At 52.2% G+C, this 14,997-nt stretch overlaps 1 protein-coding gene across 1 annotated transcript in view; it reads right to left on the reverse strand.

Annotated features, from left to right (window-relative positions):
* Window positions 1–399: 399 nt before the first annotated feature.
* The window catches only part of PALM3 (paralemmin 3), a 29,600-nt gene continuing 15,002 nt past the window's right edge, over window positions 400–14,997 (reverse strand). The window contains exons 4-7 of the mRNA XM_044443518.1: window positions 14,240–14,364; window positions 11,788–11,893; window positions 9,793–9,823; window positions 400–4,141 (exon numbers count right to left, since the gene is read on the reverse strand). Coding sequence (XP_044299453.1) covers window positions 1,737–4,141; window positions 9,793–9,823; window positions 11,788–11,893; window positions 14,240–14,364 — 2,667 coding nt within the window. The 3' untranslated portion in view covers window positions 400–1,736. The remainder of the gene's footprint in view (window positions 4,142–9,792; window positions 9,824–11,787; window positions 11,894–14,239; window positions 14,365–14,997) is intronic.

Below are 14,997 nucleotides of genomic sequence, written 5' to 3' on the forward strand. Positions count from 1 at the left end.
TTTGGGCCTGGAAGATGAAGGAAAAGTGTGGATACATGGAAGGCAAGCACTCTTTTGGACAGAGCACAATTTTGTTGCTGATCTCTGGGTACAGCTGTTACGGCTTGAGGCAATATGCAAGAGCCTTAACTCTGGTTTTAAACAGACAGGGTTTTAAAAAAAGGAAATCATTTAATCATTTGTCATTATTCATGCCACTCCCCAGGTTGGAAAAGGACTGCTGGTGTGGCTCTGAGTTGCTCAGGACTAGGGAATGTGAGCTAGGACCCTTCGCCCTCCTCCACTAGCCTGCTGTTTGGGCCCCCAGGCTTCTCCAGCTGCGGTATTTGATGAGGCTATTACCAAATAAGATGCTAATAAGCAGAACATCTTTGTTGAGCAGCGCTAGTCCAGCTCCGGAACACAAGACTCATTCTCTCACCCCCAAGCACAGCCAGAGGTCCTGCTTGCCATTGCATCTGACTTTAATTGAAGATCTCTCATTCTCTTTCTTGCTTTCTCTACTTCCCAGGAACTGACATGTAAAAGGCTCATACTGGCTTTGGTGGTGGCCCTAACAGAGGTTATACCATCAGAATTAAAACAAAGTGCATAGAATAAACATCATGGAAAGGGGAGGAGGGTGAGGGGCTGGGGGCCCTCGTGCCCTGGCGGAACACAGGCCCAGGGCTCGTGGCAGGAATGGCGGGATCTTCTCTCAGTCCGGCCCAGTGAGAGTGTAACGTCTGCACCATGTGAGAGCTTAGCTGGAAGGCCACGATCCAAGTCTCTGTGGGGCGCCACCTGCTGGCAGGGAGTCCACTTGTGCCCAAGTGCCACACCGTGTTGAGCATTGCTTGCCAGATCCATCGTGTGGCACAAGGCCATCTCAGCGAGGATGCAGGAGGCGGTGCAGAGGGGAGGAAGAGACTGCTCGGCGCTGGAATGTGCCCAGACTGATTTGGTGCCAAGCTGGCAGAGGGATTCAGGCACATGCGGAGAGTGCAGATGTCACTGCATGCATATGGGTATGCTTTGTGTCCAGACCTGTAAGTTACACACAAGTATGCAGGAGCCAGTATTTGCATAGTGGCACGTAAAAAGTGGGCTCTTCCCGACATGTGGATTAATGCACTGCAAGCCAGTGAGAGCAAATAGGTGACGGTCTGAATGTCTGTACCTGTGTATGCATCTTAGAACACCTGTGCATGGGCATGTGCATTCAAGATGTGCAGTGTACATGGCAAGCACACCAAAATGGATGGAATGCATAGATGTGAAACAGAATGGAAGGGAAGGGTGGTGAAGGCCAGGCAGTGCATGACAGTATGCCCAGGGAAATGGGGGCCTAAGCTGCGAGTGAGTGCAGGGCGTGTGTGTGTGTGGGGGGTGTGTGTGTCCATCCGTCCGTCCATGGGTCAGCGGGTGATTGCACATACACCAAGCCAGGTGGGTCCCTCTCCAACAGCCAGGGCATCGCATTTCCCTCCCTTTCAGCAACTGCAGGGGAGCCATGTGAACTAAGCCAAGAGGAAAATCTAGTCTTTCAGCCATTCCTCCAGAGGCTCATCTCTACAACCAGCACCTGTGCCCCTCCAGGGAGTGTGTGTGCGTGCATGTGTGTGTGAGAGTGAGAGTGATGCCTACGCTAGACTACTGGCAGGGCACACGACCAATTTCCGAGCCTGCTGCCGGGGCCAGATCGAGGGCTCCTGTTCCTGAGGGGAGGGCACTGCGGCTGGGTGCGCAGCCCAGGTTCACATGACGGAGCAGCACTGGCACGACTTCTGCTTGCGCCTGCTCTGCCCCTGCTCTGGGCTCTCCCCTTGGCGGGGCACTGCAGGCTGGAGCTGGCATGAGGAGGCAGTGTTGGCAGAGGTGATGGTGTAGGTTGGCGCCTCCTGGCTTGTGGACTTGACGATCCCAGCATTGGGCTCGTGGTCTTTTGCGGAAATGTCCAAAGGGGCGACCGAGGCCTTAGCTTCGTTCAGGAGAGGCTGCTGCTCAGCCTGAAGATTTTCCAGGACGTCACCTGCCTCTTTTGTTGCTGCTGTCGAGGCATGGCTGACAGCTCCATCTTCTTTGAGCTCCTGACCTCCTGCTGTTGCAGCCTTGTCCAGGAGGGGCTGGACAGCATCTTGGCTGGAGGAGGGCAGGACATCAGGCAGGGCTGTGGCGTCCTGCAGTGCTGCGCTTTGGGCTTCACCGGGGGACAAGGCCTGGGCTGTCAGCGTTGGGGTCTCTTCTAGAAGAGTTGAGAGGATTGGCTTTTCTGGAAGGGGCATTTCCTGGCCCTTCAGAGGAGTTGGCAACTGCTCTGCCAGAATCTCTTGGGACTGGTCGTGAGGTGGCCCTTTCTCTCCTGGCAGACAGGGCAAGGTCTGATTTGGCGGCGAAACCATGATCTGGCCTGGAAGAGTTCCACTTGCCTCTTGCAGAGAAGGAGAGCTTGTATCCTCCAGAGATGCAGGTTTCTGATCCTGCAGAACCAGCGGAGGCTGGTCTGGCACAGATGCTGAAGTGTCCCCAGGAACTGATTGTTTAGCTTCATCTGTAGGGTACCCTTGGCCTGAAAGAAAGTTGTTGGTCTCTGGCAGAGAAAGGTTCTGGGTCTCTGAAGATGTTGGCATTTGGTCCTGCAGAGCTACTGGAATTTCTTCTAAGGACAACCCTTCAGCTTCTTGAATGGCAGTGATGTGATCAGGCAGAGAAGAAGGTTGATTAGTCAATGAGAGGGCTACCTCTGAAACGGATCCTTTTGTCTCCAGTTCCTGACCCTGCAGAGCTGCTGATACTGGGCAGGATCTCTCTGTTTCATACAAAGAGGGAAGATGTTGCCCTGGAAGAGCTGTTAACGGATCTGGAAGAGATGACAGGTTCTCAACTGGCATAGAAGCACTCTGTTCTTGCGGAGTGGCTGGGATCTGGTCCAGAAGCTTCCCATTAGCATCACATGCAGGAGATGGGATCTGGTCCAACAAACATTTAGCTTCTTGCAGGGAAGTGGCCTCACCCTGTAATGAAGATGGTTTCTGTTCCAGGGAAGATAGATAGTCCTGTTGAGAGGGTGGATTTGGGTCTGAAGGAGGTTCCTGCCATGAGGATGGGGGCTGAGCTGGAAGAGGCTCCTGACTTTCCTGCAAAGAAGGACCCTGGTCCAGAAGTGTGGATGGACATGAATTTGGTACCAATGGTAGTACTGGCTCTGGAGGCAAACCCTCAAGGCTCTGAGAAGATGATGGGGTCTGGCCTAGAAGTGACCCTTTAGCATCTTGCGGAGAAGGGTGCTGAGCCTCAAGTGGAAATTGCTCTGGCAGAGATGATGTAAGCGAGCTCAGAAGGGGCTGTATGGTGTCATCCAGAGAGTTTGGAACTGGCACTGCTCGCACAGGAGCGCTCTCACCTGGAAAAGACGGCTTGGGCCGATCCTGCGAGAACTCCTGTCTGTCTCCTCCTTTCCCCAGCAGAACTACCTCTGATCCTGGCAGCTCCTGCGGTCCCTGCTTCCCAGCTTGGCTCTCCTGCTCCTGTGCCCTCGGGTCATCGCCAGCTGCCAGGCCTTGAGCAGGTTCTTGCTCCTTGGTTCCCTGTTCTGGCAGTTCCTTCTGCTCCACTCCCACCTCAGCCACCTCCTTGGCCAGGGAGCCCATCTCTAGCTCCCAGTCTGAGTTCTGCTTGGGGGAATCGAGGCCACTGGTCTCTCCCTGCAGGGCCCTGGAGGAACTTGACTCCTCCTGGAAAGTGGGGGACTCCCCTTCTGGGCCATCACGGCTGCCAAGTTCACCGTCCTGTTGCCGTTCTGCAGCTCTTGGATTCTCCTCTTGACACACAGCCCTGTGAAGAGGGGCCAGGCTACATCCATTCCCCAGGTCAGTGTGGCCCTCCAGTTCTTCCTGCTTCCCAATGGAGCTTTGTTTCTGTCCAACAGCATCCATGCTGCCCACTTCCTGGCCCAAGTGGTCCCTGATGACCATCTCCTCCATTGCTAACTTCCTCTGGTGGCCAGCAGGGGCTTCACTAGGCTCCGAGCTCTGGCAGGAGGGCTTCACTGCAGGAGCAGCCTCTGGCCTCCCCTGATGAGACTCCGTATCCCCAGCTTCTACAGCCACAGGACTCACTTCGACTTTGGCCTTTTCGGGGCTGCATTCTCTGCCGGATCCACCTTTGGAGAACAAAAACAATATGATGTCAGATGCTTCGGTCCTTTGATACATTCTCCTCATTTAGGTTCCTCCAGTAAAACAAAGAAGCCAGGCTGGACAAGCCGCTTGATGACATCTGGCCCTTGACTCATTCTCTTGATGCATCAGAGTGACAAAACCATATTGGACTTATATCAGTTTGCTCCATCATGGCTTCCTTCCCACTCCCAACAACCTGGGAATTACTGAAGACACTAAAACTGAACTGCAGTTTCCAGAGTTACCTGAGAAAGGGGCAAAACGACTGACCCAGTTCACATTGGTAGAGAAGATACACCCGAAGATTGGAAGCCAGGTCTCTGGCCCGATTCTTTCTCTTGCTGGTGAAGGTACTGCTCCTCAGCCCTTTCCTGTCTTGAGTGCTAGTTTCCCAGCAGCCCTTCTAAAGGGAAGCAGGAGGCTGGCCAGCTACGTTGCCGGAGCGCCTTGCCTGTATTGCCTGCTTGCGGGCCTCTGCTCTGGCCCTTCCAAAGCCTGCCCTTTTGCCGTGTCCCCACCTGGCCTGCCCCCTCCTTTTTCCTTTGCTCCATCCTACCCCGTGTCCTGGCTGGGGTCCTTCCCAGCTGCCTCCCTCCCCTCCACTGGCCCTGCTCTCAAGCCTTTCAAGGAGGCCTTTGCAGGAGCACACCTGTTCCCCCGTGGGAGGAGAGAAGATCCGCTTCAAGCAGGAGAAAAGATGTAGGCCAGTCCTAGGTAAAAAAGGTGGAGAGCGCTTTGGCATAACCTCTGAATCGCCATTCACAGACTCTCCATCTCACCAGCCTCACAGTTGTTGCGAGGATGAAACAGAGAGGAGGAAGAGGAGGAGGAGGAGGAGGATCATGGATGGGCGTCTGCACTACTGCACACCACTGCATTTGCGTACATTTACCCTTCCTGACACTCGTCTGATTCTTCTATTTCTTAATTGCCTGATTTGGACTGCAAACTCCTTGCAGGCAGGGGCCGTTCTGTTGTGTGTCTGTGAAACCCTGTAAAGCACCAACTGCACTGATGGTGCCCTACGACCCACAACACGGCGGCTTTTCCTTCCACAGCAGCACCGTCATTCAACAGTCCTTCAGCTGCCGAGCTTCAGGGGACCTAAGCAGCAGAACTCCTTGCAAAGCAGCCACGGAGCCCTTTCCTGCTGCAGAGCAGGGCTAGGCCACACGTGGCTCGCAGAGCACCCGGCCCGTGGCATAACTCCAGGAGTCCTCCGCAAGCCGTCGCTTCGGACCTCGGGAAAGAGCAGCCTGGCCTTCCCACGGCAGCTTGCGGCAGGGAGGAGGGAAGGCTGCAAAAGGAGCGGTCAGAAATTGAGGGAAGCAGGGTGGCCCCACCTGCCACCTGCCAGCCTCCCAGAACGTGGCCCATGCAACTCGGGATAGGAAAAGGATCTCCCTTCTCCATCACAGAGGATTTGGGGAAATGTTTTGAAATGCAATGTTCTTTTCATGGAAGGGCACCCACAGGCCTTACTGTCCCTCCGCGTGCACCGAAGTGGCACTCCCAACACACCCCATTCTCCCCCGCGGCTCAGCATCTCAGGGCAGCCTGTAGCAAAAGGCAAGGCAAACGGTGTTGTAGGGCTGACCCTTCCCCAGAGCGCTGTTTGGAAATCAGCGGTAAGAGCTCCTGTGCCGTTCATGAGCCACGCAGAACAGTCCTTTTGGCCCGTGTAATCCCTAGATCTCACAGGATGGGGAGGAGACGTCTCCACCCACCCCATCCCTGCGTGTATAGGGTGGTCATGGAGGGAAAGCATGGCCCCCTGACACACACTTCTCAACAGGCAGGGATGAGGAGGCTTACTCTGCATTTTGCTGCCACTGAGCGGCAGGTGAAAGAGACTCCCGCCTCAGCAGCCCCCTCTGAGACTGTCACTACGAAGAGGCAAAAGCAGCCCTCTCAGACACTTCCTCTGCCCCACACATGTGCAGCCCAGCCCATCAGCTGAGTGATGGGGTGGCATGGGGGGCGGACTCGGCTTGTGCCCCCCCACCCTCTTTTTGCCAAAGGGAAAAAGGCAGGGTGCAAATGAAGTAAATCGATGCAACAAATGAGCCCCCAGAGAAGGCCCTCTGGAAGAGAGCAGGGGAGGCGCACGCTGTGCCCTGGCAGACATGAGTGCCAGCTGAGCAGGCGAGCAGCCCTCAGGCTCCAGGAGGCGGCGCTTGCGGGGAGGCGGTGCATGGCTGGGGCACCCACTGAGCGGGACTAGCTGGAGCTGGGCAGAGCTGGCCTGCTGGGAGCAAAGCGAGTCCGGAGCAGAGGCAGGCACCGCTTCTCGCCCTCCTCTCCTCCTGCAGCCCGAAGCTGGAGCCTGGCTCACGCCAAGGCCAGCCTGAGGCACTAGAGAGCCAGCTCCCACCCCCTCACAGCGGCTGGCTCTGAGGTGGCCATCCCGCCCCTGCCAGCTGCGCTGTGGGCGCCAGAGCACGGCTGAGGGCAAGCTGGAGTGCCCACGTGCAGCAGGCGGCCAGGGCAAGAGGAGGGCAACAGGCCCGGCTCGTGGAGCCCCTCCTTTGACAGCCACAGCCACCTGAACAGTGCCCTGGAATCTGGTGCATCTGAAGGCGTCTGCAAAGAGCTCTATCTGATGGGCTAACGGGGGAAACGAAATCTCTGCTCCCGTCCCTCCTTCAGCTCCCCGCTTGCTTTTCCTAATGGAACCCTTAGACATGAAGCGGAGGGCCAGGGGTTGCACCTTCCTCAGGCTCAAAGCCAAGAGCAGGACGTCATGTGCTTTTCATAAGGAAGAAGGAACATTCTGCACCAGTCAGCCCACTTCTGCACTAAAATGCCCAGAAGTCTTCAGTCAGCCATGCAAATTAAAAACATTCACCCTTCCACACATGCACAACCCGGGCATGATTTATCCCGCCTTTGCCAGCCATGGAATGGGGTGAGGAGCTGCACAGGACTCCTGCCCCCAACCAATCCAGAAGGTCCCAAGAGCAGACATGCTGGATCAGACCTAAGACCTGTCTAGCCTGGCGTTCTGCTCACACAGCGACCCACCACATCTTCCAGCAGGAAGCCCACACTCAGGATAGGAGTCAACGGTTGGCGTTAATCCCACCTGTTTCCCAGCAACCAGAGCGCACAGTCACTCCCTGCGGATGTGTGCCATCAAGTCATATGTCGACGCTATGAATTAATGCTCTCCACAACGTCCTGTCCCTCATGCAATGCCCCTGCATTACTCTGCTCTTGGAAACTCAAGGCTGTGGCTTCCTTTATGGAATCAACCCATCACATCCTTGGCCCTCTCCTTTCTCCGCCTCTGATTTGGGAGGTAGCTTACACTATCAGGATTAGTAGCCATGGAAAGCTTTCTCCTCTGTGAATTTCTCCAGTCCCTTTTCAAGGTCATCCAAGTGGATGACCAACACTACATCTTGTGGTAGCAAACTCCACAGCTTAACTGTGCACTGTGTGAAGAAGTACTTCCCTTTTACTAGCCCTGAATCTTCTACCATTCAGTTTCATGGGATAGCCATGGATTCTAGGATTATGAGAGCAAAAACCCTTCTCCATGTCCACTTCCTCCACATTGTGTGCTATTTTGTACACCTCTAGGGGCATGCTTCTCCTTACTTACCTTTTTCCTAAGCCAAACATTCCCAACTTTGTAACCTGTTCTCACAGGGAAGTTGTCCCATTTCCTCGATCATTTTGGTTGCCTCCTTTGGTTGGAGTCCTTTCTCCAGTTCTACAGTCCAGCTTTTTTGAGGTGGGGCAGGCTATGTGCCACGTGTGGGTTCTTCAGAGAGCTGCATAGGGGCAGCACAGCCTTGGTCTTCTGAGGTCACCACATTCAATCTTCTCCCCACTCCCCCATGCCTAACAGTACACCCAACGCTCTGCTTTCAAAGGAATGCAGAGATTCTCCGCAGCCCCCTCTCCTGGTCCATTGCGCTCCAGAACATTGCCCTTTGCCGGGATCTTAGCTGTGGAAGTTCCACCCAAATGCCATTACTCAAGCGCAGTTTTTGCGAGTTATCAGTACCCACCAACTCCTGACACGTCTCCATTCTGCAGTTTCCCCTTGGGTGGGATGGGACTCAATTCAGTGATACTTCTCCTGACATGGAATTCAGGAGGAAGGATCACATTCAGACAGGGTTTCCACGTCCCCTCCAGGGGCAAGTGGAGTCTTGGAGCAGAGGAGCCCTGCTTCAAAGGTCAAAGGGGGAACCTAGTCTGTGTGGGACATGACATGCGGGGAGGTCAAGTGGAAGCACCTTGCTGCGGCTGGTGGTTCAGGGCAGAGCATGTGGACTTGGGTACAAAGAAAATAATCCATGTCTTTGGTTCAGTCCATAACCCTGGAATTGTAGTTCATTCTCCCACAATGTGATCCACTCCAAGAGTTTTGGACTACAGTTCCTAATATTCCTAACCTCAACCATGCTGACTGAGGCCAATGGGAGTTGAAGTCCAAGACATCTGGGGGATACTCAGTTGGGAAGGCTGGTTTAGCTCATCTCCAGGAAAGGGAGATTGAAACACTGAATGGTCTGCCAAATGGTCAACATGCTTTCATATTGATTCATACTGATTCACATCTATGAGAACAAGCCCATGTCTGCAAGAAGAGAAAACTCTGAGGAGCATACAAGAGCAGCCTGCACAAGCCGGGACCCGTGAAGCTGCATGAAGCGGAGCTGAAGTGGCACGTGATGGCTGGGTGCAAGAAGCCTCCTGGCTGTGCGCCCAGCGACTGCAAAAACAAAGCAAGGGAGCTCATATGCAACCTGTCAGCCACAATTCAGAGCTTTGTGGCACGTCATAATCTCAGGCAAGCTCTGATGCAGTATCCTGTTGGGATAGGAGGGGGAAAGACAGTGCAGAACTGACTGGGAGAGGAGGAACGAGATTCTCACTGCCTAGGAAAAGGACAGAGAAGACCTGTGGAGTGCAGGCTGGGGTGCACAGAGAAGGGCTGGAGGTGGAATAAAGGCTGCCTAAACCACAGGCCTTCCAGAGCTGGACTCAAGAAGATCAAGCAGAAACACCTTGGAAAGAAATGGGAAAAGGTTCCACGATTTTGCCCTTATCTGAACACCCTGTAATGTTGTGCCAATAGGCCGGAATAGATAAAGAAATTAAACTTTTGCTTTCTTAGAACAAACAGTGATACATGAATCACAGACTGTGTTAATTCCAAGTTGCTCCAAAGCTTAGAACCTGCCCTTTGAAAACAAGCAACTGGCTGAGGACCCATTTTCAAGTCTGTGTGTGTGTGTGTGTGTGTGTGTGTGTGTGTGTGTGAACATTTTGATACATATTTGAAGCAGGAAGTTGCAGAATAAACCTGGGGAAGTAAGCGTGCTTTTACCCCTATCATACTCCACCACCTAACCTGTCACCACAAATAAATAAATCCTAACAGGCAGAGTCAGGATAAAGTGAAAAGAGTTTTGGGATAGGATGTGGGTTCTTGGATCAGAGACAGGACTGAACCTGCATGGAAGAGAAACTAGCATCTCCACAGAAGTCCAAATCCTCTTAACGTCAATGACAGAAGAGTTCCCAGGTGCGTTCTGTTCACAGTGATAAAGTACTCCAGGAAGTCTGTATACCAGCAAATGCAACACCTTCTAGAGGTGGGAAAGCTACTCACCACTTGGAGCAGAAGAAGACATCTCATCAACCTGAAAGCAAAGAAAGAAACATTATGGCAACACTCCTTGAAGAGACCACAAGTGACCCCAATAAAATTTCCTTAAGATTTCTTGCACACATTCTCAGAGTGCTGTTGCTTCATCACAGTTGCAGCGTTCCTTCCCTCAGACAAGCTCAGTGCGGTGTGTGGTTCGCCTACCCTTCCTTTCCCGCAGCCTTTCAAAGCAGTCTGAGCAGGCATGCAGTCTGCCATTGGAAGAAAACGGTTCCCCCACTCTGCATCACACCCTGGGTCAGCTCATTTCACACAAACTGATACGCTTCTCCCATTTCTCATGGCCACTCCTCCCTGTTGCACACCCCATTAAAGCAGTGCTAATCTTCAGCAAATGCATCTGATGTCTCAATCCACCGCCACAGCCACTTCCCACTCTGGGAATTTTAAAAATCTAATTTCATCCATATCCACTCGTTTTACTGCAGACACCATGATCACCCCCATCTGCCCCCCAATTCATCTCTCTGGGGAGGGGAGTGTTTCCTCTTCTCAGGCAGCTTCATACTCAGCAGCATCTTCCTCCTTCACACCTTTTCAGAGTCGCTTTCCCTGTGTGTATAATTCAGCAGGCGGCCAGTTGCTGGCTTTTGTTTTAATTTTCAAAGTGAGCCCACATCCTGAGCTGAGGAGGAAGCCTCCAGAAGAGGCAGCCAGTGCAAGATGAGACAGCAACGAAATGCAGCAAGGCACAGGCCAGCTTCCCCTGGGTCCAGCTCAGATGGGCTAAGCGGGGTTGCTTTCCCTTGCTATTTCTATCTGGTTTCAGCTGCTGGAGTCTTTTGGAGGCATTTGCTCTGCAGCCTGATTCTAAGTAGGTTTGCTCAGAAGTAGACTCCATGGAGTCTAACGATATTTCCTTCCTATCAGGTTGCAACTAAAGTAAGATGAGCATGGCTGTTTTGCATATAATACAGGTATATTTATTTATTTATTTATTAGGGGAGATATGATAGCACTCTACAAGTACTTGAAAGGCTGTCACAGAGAGGAAGGACAAGATCTCTTCTCGATCATCCCAGAGCAAAGGACATGGAAGAATGGGCTCAAATTACAGAAAGCCAAATTCTGGCTAGCTATCAGGAAAAAGTTCCTGACTGTTACAGCAGTACAATAAAGGAGCCAATGACCTAGGGAAGTTGTGGGCTCTCCCACACTGGAGGCACCCCAGGTGCAGCTGGACAGCCATCTGAAAGGGGTGGTTTGACCTGGAGTCCTGCACTGAGCAGGGGGTTGGACCCGATGGCCCTCTGGCCTCTTCCAACTCTGCTAGTCTGTGATTCTATTATATTTATATCCTGCATATTTTCCTTCCAAGAAACTCAAGGATGTTCACATCATTCTCCTCCTCCTCTTGATCTTATCCTTACAACGAAAACCCTGTGAGGCAGGCTGGGCCGAGAGTCTGTGACTGGCCCAAAGACACCCATTGAGCTCCATGGCTGAGTGAGGGCTAGAATCCAGCTCACCTGAGCCCAGCTCTGCACTCTTCACCACTACCAGTGTGCACATCATCCCCGTTCTGCCTGTGGCACACTGGGATCTGGATTGCACAGGCTGGCCCACGGGGCCTGCTTTGCCTTTCTGGCAGTAGGTGAGAGAGAAGGCCCATTTCAAACCTGGCACAGGTTAGGATCTCTCTTTGGATTGTGACAGAATGGAAGACTATGGACCTTAGGAACTAGGTGGGCAGTAGAAGTCAATGTCCAGGACAGATAAAAAGGGCTACGAAAGCACTGGTATCCTGTTCCCGGAATAAAGTCCTGGTATGTGGACATTCACTTAGCTTTGGCCATGTTTTAGGCTCTTCTCCATGGACTTTTTTTTTTTTTAAGTATGCTGAAATTCTCAAGGTGCCAGATTGTGTGCCAGATTTCCAGTTGAGCACCTGCTTAAAAATCCTGTAGCTGCACAAAGAAATTAGACATCTATTCATACCTGCCCAGTGCCATCCAGGGATCTCTGTGCCACTTCTTTCAAAGCCTTCTCAGACTCCTCGGGCTGAACCTCTGGCTCATCCAGCTGCTGCATTTGCGACTGGAGGCTTCAGAGATAGAGGGAAGCAGCCAGTGAGGACAACATGCCAAGCCCTTAGAGACTATGATGTAACAGGAAGCAAAGCATCTTAGAGCACATGAAGTTAGAAACCAAAGATCTCTATTAGGATGATGCCGTAGAGACCTGCAAACCGGGACTCCATTCACAGGAGTCTGAAGGACCTGGCCCTAGACTGGATTACAGTAAATTCCCTCTCTGGGACCTTCTTCTGAAATGTATTTGAAACCAGCAATTCATTCAAACTATGGGAATCAGTTAACTGGCTTTCTAAAGTGAATAAAGGTGGAGCCTAGCAGGTTCCCACTATTGGGATGCAACCACGCGGAAGGCCTCCTTTCTCACACCCGCTGGCCTTATTTCAAGAGGCCAGGGCAGTGTTTCTTCTGCAGAACTTCCCTAGAAGACTTTAACAGATGTGAGGAAGAGGTGGTTCTGAAGATATCCTAGTTTCAAGCTGTTTAGGGGTTTAAGGACCAAAATCAACACTTCAGATTGTTCCCAACCCAGTAAAAGACCTGGGTTTGCAAAGAGGTTTCTCTGTACTGCTGAGAGTGCTACAGATTGGCTTTAATCAAGGGCTGCTTTATTAATTTGATGTTGTTAGTCTATTTTATCATTATACATTGTGATTGATTGTGTTGCCTTATGCTAAATGCACTCTGCTTGGAGGAGTCTCTAGGTGGCAAAGCAGTACAGAAAGGTTAAAATAGCTGTATAGCATTATCTGAAACTGGACATCTTAAGTCTGATTCCAGACTTTCTATATCTTGGAGTACAGGCTGAACCCTTCTAAATAAAATCTTGTAGGAAGAGGAAGAATCAAGGTAGGGTGCTATGCAAAGAGTTCCAACATGGACTTCAATGCAACAAGTGTTCTTCAAGACGGCCAGTTACATCAAACTCCATTCTGGAACTGTCAGCACAGTATTCATCTTGAATCCTCCACTGCCTGCTCCATGGGTAATTTGCCCCAGCAGCCCTTTATAATAATACCATGAGTTCATCACAGTGATTTTTTTCTACTGACATTTTTTATTTGGACAAATCCTGTGTGCCTCCTTGCGATGTGTGTGTGTTATGTGAAAAGTTGCACAATTACGCAATGGGATTGCTGTGGCTTCCTGCCCAGCTCCACTTGCTTAGCATCTACTTTTGCACAGCCTATGGGCTACTCTGCTGCCGCCGCCACTGCTAGAGGACCATTCAATTCTCAGGAGTGCTGCTGACTCATCGCTCCAGCCGGCTCCCCCAGCCCCCACCTTGCTCCTTGCCAGCTTCCTCAGGCGAGGCTGTGCTGTCAGGCTTCTCAGACCTGCTCTTTGTTTGTTTGTTTGCTTGTTTGCTTGTTTGGGTTTTTGGGACGGTGGGGCTGCATCTTCTCTTCTGTAAAGGAGACATCACAGAGACAGGAGGGAGGCACGAAGCGCCAGCTAAACAGCCCTCCTTCGTGTCCCCTGAGGACCACAATGCCATCATCAGTTTCCATCTTCAGCATCAACCAGAATAGCACATGGCTGTCATTGTTATTCACTTGCATATCGCCAACAAGAGGAGAAGTTCATGAGCTGAGTGGCTTACCATGTAGAGAGAAGGGAAGCACGGAGACAGGAAGGGGGAGAAATGAGAGGCAAACAGGGCAATAATATGTGCTCCTCTGTTACAGTACTTAGGCTTAATTATACTCGGGTAGTCTTGCCCAGGCTGGACTACAGTATCCATTATCCCTGGCCATGCTGGCTGAGGATCGTGGAGGCAGGGCCAAGACACAACCAGAGGGTTTTGTGAGCTGCCCCGAGGCTTCGGCGAATGGGGCGGCATAGAAATTTTCTAAAGAAATAAAGAAATAAATAAGGGTGCCAGGGTGGGAAAGGCAGCTCCAGGGCAGAAGGATGAAAGGGCCAAGCCACAAGCTGGGACAGGAGAGGCTTGAAAGAAGTAGGGGAGGAGGCAGCATCATGCAGGTGTCCTGGGACAGCTCCACGCATGAGGAGCAGCCCGGGGAAGGGCCAAAGTTGCCTGAGGGGGCGAGGGGGCAGTAGGAGACGGAAGGTCACAGGTGAGAGCACGGTGGCACCTTGGTGATTCATCAGCTGCTGCTACACCCTGCAGGTGGCAGCAGTTGAGGGCAGCGGGGTGGGTCTCCAGAAAACATCCTTGTCTTGCTGCTGCCTGCTGGTCCCATCGTTGCCTTTGCATGCTGCGACCCTTGCGCAGCGCCTAAAGCCGTCACTCTGCTTCATTGCTGCTGCTGCTGCTCTGTGCTAGGCGGTGCCACAGTGGGAAACCCTCCCGGCGCTCCCCAGACTGACACAGCCCACCAGGACACACCCACCTGGACAGGTCCTCTTCCAATCCTTGGATGCGAGCCTGTGCCTCCCAGACAGAAGACATGTGATTGCTGTCATCAGCGGGTGCGGACATCCCTTCCATCAGCCACCGATCCCGCAAGGATTTCCTCTAAGGAGAGAGAAAGAGGATGCGCCGCGAAGCTTGCCTGCCTGCCTGCCTGCCTTGGACACGCACACGAAGTGGACACGTGGGCTGTCAGAACACATCAGGGCAAGACAACTGACTCCCAGTCAGAAATACATACACGCATTCAGGCACACACACAAAGAAATTCACCCTAGCCTCATTCAGAACTGCATGTAATTCAAACACACACGCACATCTGCCCGTATAATGCATGCAGGCAGGCGCACATGAAACCACATGGCTTGAATGCTGAATAGGTAGGTGCTGAACACACCCACTAGTGCAGATACTACATCCATAATTTTCACAAAGATTCTCTTTCTCATGCACACAGATGTGCTAGCCAACCATTTGCACACATAGGCAGAACATGTGTCCACAAATAACCAGTGTGTGTGTGTGTCTCTCACACACACACACAAATGCACAACCTAAGCATTCACACACAAAGGATCACATAACCAGGGTGTGATTCCCACGCCCTAAATTCTACGAGTGCAAGCATCTGCGCACAGGTGCCCCTGCCCATTTGCACAAGTGTGAGCTCAGCGTTCGTCGTTTGCACAAGATCCACCAAGACAAAGGGCAAAACCAGGCAATCAACGTGCATCTGCA

This window comes from Varanus komodoensis, unplaced genomic scaffold, assembly GCF_004798865.1.
Source record: "Varanus komodoensis strain SLA01 unplaced genomic scaffold, ASM479886v1 scaffold42, whole genome shotgun sequence".
Taxonomy (NCBI): Eukaryota; Metazoa; Chordata; class Lepidosauria; order Squamata; family Varanidae; genus Varanus; species Varanus komodoensis.